Source organism: Trachymyrmex septentrionalis, unplaced genomic scaffold, assembly GCF_001594115.1.
Source record: "Trachymyrmex septentrionalis isolate Tsep2-gDNA-1 unplaced genomic scaffold, Tsep1.0 scaffold60, whole genome shotgun sequence".
In the NCBI taxonomy this organism is placed as follows: domain Eukaryota; kingdom Metazoa; phylum Arthropoda; class Insecta; order Hymenoptera; family Formicidae; genus Trachymyrmex; species Trachymyrmex septentrionalis.
This window is the reverse complement of record NW_017305779.1, coordinates 2,469,821-2,475,687: the sequence shown is the minus strand read 5'-3', so window position 1 is coordinate 2,475,687 and position 5,867 is coordinate 2,469,821. Positions and strand designations below refer to the sequence as shown.

Sequence of the window (5,867 nt, the reverse complement as noted above, 5' to 3'; positions counted from 1 at the left end):
AGGCGACGTAATATAAGCAATAAGAATCTTACTGGACTATACATTTAAAAATAATTATTTTAATAAAAATCGCTTGTATAAAGCTCATTCACAAAAAAGATAAAATTAATAAAGCCAACTCCGATAATGTTATTGTTACACTGAAGAGAAGTAACCTAATTTTATGGTCGAAACGTCTGCAATTGTGTGGTGATTGACATATATATTATTTTTTATTGCACGTACAATTGTATCGGTTCTCATTGGTTTTATACTTCTTTATTGATTTAATTTTTGGAGTTTTTTTTAATTTTAATTGTTAAAAAAGATAAAATTTATATACTTATATAATATTATTTTGGCATAATGGTAAAATTTAGTACAATACGTAATATTCTAATGTCTGTCATATTATACATATGTAAATATAATATATATGTATAAAATTGATCGAAAAATTACTATTTAAAATGCGATTTGTGATATATTTAATTACGTTCCAATATATTAACTAATATACATAATAATTATTTATGATTAGCATTATCACTTTAAGCGACTGATTATATTTATCATTAATTATTAATTTTTTCTCCATCTGGGCATGAACTATCAACTATCTTTGTGATTGACGATACGTTGACATTTTGGATCGTTAAGTCGGAAAATAGTTGACCTAAACTAGAAATATAATAATCCGGACAGGTATCATCTTCTTTTTGTGCTTGCTCCAATGTATCACATCCCGTACCGACAAAAAGTTTTATGAATCCGCACATCGAAGCAAACTTCATATCTTGATTAGCCCTACGTTTATATTTTCGAATCGATAAAATATTCTTTTATCGTAAATATTTAAATAAGGTAATTTTATAGATGCAACATAATTGTAATTTGACACAGTGTAACCAGTAGAAACTTTGTATCGTTTTTTTTTATCTCACAGTATAATGATCGTTTGTTATCTTATCTCTATATAGAGACACTTGTAAAGTTTGTGTACACACAAAGACAAATGCCTATAACCATTCGAAGTTGCAGGCGTATGGGAGAAGGCACAAGAAGGAATGAGAAAAAGATATGAGAGGGAATAAAAAGTTATAAAAAGACATGGCAAAGGCCAAGCATTTGTGTCGTCATAGATACATATTCGTTCCTGTCGTCTAACATTTTATTCTAGCCCAAAACATAAGCTACGCTACGATATTTATACACATATTTTTTCATGAAATGTTCCTACTGGTTATATTGTGATTTTAGCGTCTGATTATAATATAATTATAAATATATTTTGAGGTAAACAGAGGTATATCATATCACAATTTTACTTACGTGTCACCAATGAATAAACATCTTTTCAGATTCGTCACGTTGCATTTATCTATAATATAATCTTTCAAGTTTTGACTAGGTTTAGCACATGAAATCGGCTGTCTTCCACTCTGGGCGCTGATAACGTTCAGTAATGGTCCAGGACCTGATGATGAGAAAATCATTTTTTTTTCCATGTTTCACTTCTAGTGTGTGTATGTGTATGCCAATTAAAATCAATTTTAATGTCACTAGAGGAAAATGGCCGATACTAACATAATCTTCTAGGTCCGATTTTTTATTAGTTGGTTAATTTGTGGTTAATCTTAACTTGATGTTTTATCCAATGAGCTTTATTTTTGACATCATCACAGATGAAGCCCGGATAAAACATCAGGTTAAGCCTAATCGTAAGTTAACCAGTTACTGAAAGACCGGGTCCTAAAGTAATATTTGTTTATTTCTTGGAAACTAAATATTGCATTTTATCAAATCATTGATAAAAACATGGTTTGTTTAGATGCTTAAAAAAAACCCATTATTCATATTTTTGTGGCTTATTTCTAGAAAAAAAATTAACTAAAAGCATATTTTATTAAAAAAATGCAAAAATAAAATTCTTATACTTTTTTTGTAAATTGCATAGTTTAAATAGCGGGTATGTATCGATAATATTAAATCGTTTTATGTATATGTTTATAGTTTTCTAAAATTGTTTTATTTGTCTTTTTTTTATATCTTTCAAACATAAAATCAAGTTATAAATCGGAGTTCTATCGGCAAGACAGACCACGAACTAAACTAATTTTTATATGTTATCGCTTTATTTGTGTCAAATAGTCCTATTAGAAATAAAGGCACTTCTGTATTTCTGTATTTCACCTTCTTCCAAAAAAATTGTTACGTTATATGTTGCATTTTACATAAAGTAATGTAATATGATTTCACGAATTAATACAATAATTTATTAAAGAATGAACAATATTATTAGGTTGATAAAATTTACTGAATTAAAATTAATTGATTTACATACGTATGTTCAAACAGATCCGTTTAATTGTAAATTTTATCTACCTAATAGTTGGTCTGTTTTCTGTTTCTGCACTAGACTGCTTTAGAACTCTCTTTCTCGCTTTCGATAAATATCAAACATTTATTTATCTCACTTTAAATTCCACAAATGTACATTAGTTCAGCCACAGAAAACAGACTTAAAAACAGACTTACTCGGTTTTTAAATTATTGACTTTGAATTGTGATTCGTGAAATCACTTTTATATTGCTTTACACGAGTGAAACTTATATTTTGTTTTAGAGTAGCATAAAGTAATGTAAATCAATAGAAAACGTTTTACATTAAAAAATGAAAGAATTAAAAAAATTCTCATATATATTTATTAGGCATTTTGTATTATATTATGTATTTATTATAATAAGAAAAAATTTGTAGGTAATATCATATAATATATACATATAATTATTTTTCTGTTTATATGCAGAGTATCATTTTTTAACAATATGTATATGATATGACTATTACTAATTTATTTTTATACATTCATAATAATATAATATATTATTATAAGTATTTGTATAGACAATTTTTTTATTGTTTAATAACGATAATTAATATTTACCTAAGATTTTAATTTGAGGTGATAGTTGTACTTGGAGCCAGTCGTCTGTTGGTCCTGCTATATACAATACATCCTTACGTTCGAGACATGATATAGCCAAAGCTAGCATTGACCAGTTCCAATTGACATCAAAATCAACAATTACAGCTTTGACAGATGGTCGATCCAAGACCTCCTTTACAGTTACAGATGGGTCTGTTTCCGAAATATTTGGCTGCAAAATAAAAAGTTAATTTAATCTATATGTTCTATGCAAATTTTTATTGAAAGTAAATTGACACAATTATCGAATTCATAAAAAAGACTTCAGATAGATTAACTTTTAGTGTTACATGCATGAAATATATTCTAATATCTCACAGAAAAAAGAAGTGATATGACTTATTTATTTACTCACTTGCTCCGTTAATCGTATTCCTGCTTCTGTGAAATTTTTTCGACAAGCACTGGAAACAATGGCAAAAGCTTCGTCGCGGAAATCAATTTTCTTCAAATACCAAATAATAGATTTCATGGGGTTGACTATATGATCCTATATAATGCAATTAATTATTAACTGTTTTTAGTCACATATCGATTTCAATATTTTATAAATTGTAGACTTTTTATAGGCTTTTTACTTAATTATTTTGATATATTATATTTCTGCATATTAATATGTGTGCCTATTTTTGTAATATACAGAATTTCTATTGCTAAATTACAGTGGCGTAATTATAGGAGGGGGAGAGGACAGAGAGGACTGCGGTCCTGGGTTCAAGGGGACTTAAAACTTAATTTTATTTTTAATTACACTATCCAATACCATTTGCCTTAACATTCTATAAGTCTTTCCAGTAGACCTCTATATCGAAAAATATAAATAACGTAAAACGTTTATTTTAGCAACTTTGATTGTGAGGTTTTCTTAAAAACGTAACATGGTACGCTACTTTTACTGTCAGCGCTAAAAAAGTTTATCAGAAATTACTTAATAAAATTTAAGGAGGCTCTATATCGACAAAAAATCGTAGCTGAGTTAGCTTAACAGCGCCACTGTTTTCTTGGAAATGATACATAATATAGAATTGTTTTTGGCAGTACAAATTCAATCCTATTGATTTCTGATATTATGTTTCTTTTTTTCTTTTATTTTTAATTGGTCCTGCTAGCTTAATATTAAGTTAGCATCGCCACGATTTTCTTCGAAATGGCACACGGTACAAAATTATCATTACTAGTACAATTTAGTACAAAATAAATATTAAAAATTCCGATAAATCCGATTTGTTTCTGCCAATTTGAACCTGTTAGTTTTATAAAATTAATTTAAGGCAAACCAAGATCTTATTTAGTCGATTAATGTCATAATTTGAAATATAATGACTAATTGCACAGTTTAACACTTTTTTGGGACTTTCTTCTATTATTTATAAATGTATAAAATGTAAGTATATAAACTATAATAGTAAGAAATAAATAATTTCACGGGATTGTGTTAGGGTATCAAAGTGCGTGATTACGTTTCTGTCCAGCAAAAAAATTTGGAAACATAATTACGTGGAATCTCCAACGCATTGTAATATAATTGTATCGTGATAAATATAAATTTATTTTATAGTTATAAGATAGCACTTTAAAGTGCTATAAACAAAATTTACAGAAAGTTTAAACTTTGGCCGCAAAAAAAGTAAATATGGCCAAAAATGCCAATTTTAGCACATTTAAACCTTAACTTTCTAGGAATCCTGATGTGTTAGGCTAATTCCGCAGCCGGATTCTTTTTTTCAGCAAACAAAAATCCATCGGAAAACACTTCGTTTATTCAGATCTCCCAAAAAGGTCCATTTTTGTATAATTGTATTATTTGATAGTTAAATTAAAAATAAAATTCCGTATTTCCAAATTTGTATTACAGTTGCATTTTACATTCTGCTGTTTTTGATACTCTGTTATTGTAGTAAGCTAAGATTTGATGTTTGGATGTTTGTGCACAATCCCGTTCGGAGAACCCGTGTTTACATTTAATAGCCGTGCGTTAAACGAGAAATGACAATCGTCACACATAACTAGCAGTGATTATCCGTTTGTAGCACGAAGTAGTGCATGAACATCCGGGTCTTACTTATTACGTACTAATTATTGTACCACATCAATATATTTTAAATATTTGATGAGTTGTGTCCAAGTTATTTCCATCAATTTACTATTTAAAAATGAGTAAACCACGTAGTGAGGTCCAAGCAGAAAATTAAACATTTGTCGCTTATTCGTGATAGTTTGTGGTGTTACTTTTTTCTTTTATGATATTATATTTTTAATTCACTTGTATTGTTTCTTATTAAAAGAAATATTGTGTATAGGTACACATAATTGGATTCTTATATTTTATGATATTTCAACTGCCTAAGTCTAATTTAATTATTAAAGAAAATGTATTACAACTACTCTTTTCAATGACAGGATCTTCAAAAGATCATGTCCCCGGGTACAAATTTTAAAATTACGCCACTGCTAAGATGTAATTAAGGGAGCGAATGGAATAAAAGCACAAAATTATACTTAAGCCTTTTTTCCGGAGATTAGCTTTTTTATATAATATTGATATAATATTGATCGTAATAGAGGAATATTGTAACATGCAACTTTTTAAAGACATAAATTCATTTGATACTGTACTTATTTGTATATAATAAAAAAATAGCAAGTTATTTTAATTTTTTTTTAAATGAAGATTTTGTAATTAGGTCTTTTGTTCTGCCCATCCCCTCAATTGAACATATTAATTGGCTGCTATTTTTTAAGTATTTATTATTTCTTTATCGTTCTTTGAAAAATATTCAGTATAAATTTTTATGCTTTATTTTGCGTAAGAATAGTCTCATTGTCAGTATGAGGAAAAAAAAATCATGACTGCGTATCTATTTTAAGATTGATTTTAAATTGCAAAAAGGAGACCCA

General features: G+C 27.9%; 1 protein-coding gene across 1 annotated transcript in view; it reads right to left on the bottom strand.

Annotated features, from left to right (window-relative positions):
* Window positions 1-458: 458 nt before the first annotated feature.
* The window catches only part of LOC108752688 (4-nitrophenylphosphatase-like), an 11,083-nt gene continuing 5,674 nt past the window's right edge, over window positions 459-5,867 (bottom strand). The window contains exons 4-7 of the mRNA XM_018493720.1: window positions 3,325-3,459; window positions 2,928-3,141; window positions 1,312-1,456; window positions 459-786 (exon numbers count right to left, since the gene is read on the bottom strand). Coding sequence (XP_018349222.1) covers window positions 555-786; window positions 1,312-1,456; window positions 2,928-3,141; window positions 3,325-3,459 — 726 coding nt within the window. The 3' untranslated portion in view covers window positions 459-554. The remainder of the gene's footprint in view (window positions 787-1,311; window positions 1,457-2,927; window positions 3,142-3,324; window positions 3,460-5,867) is intronic.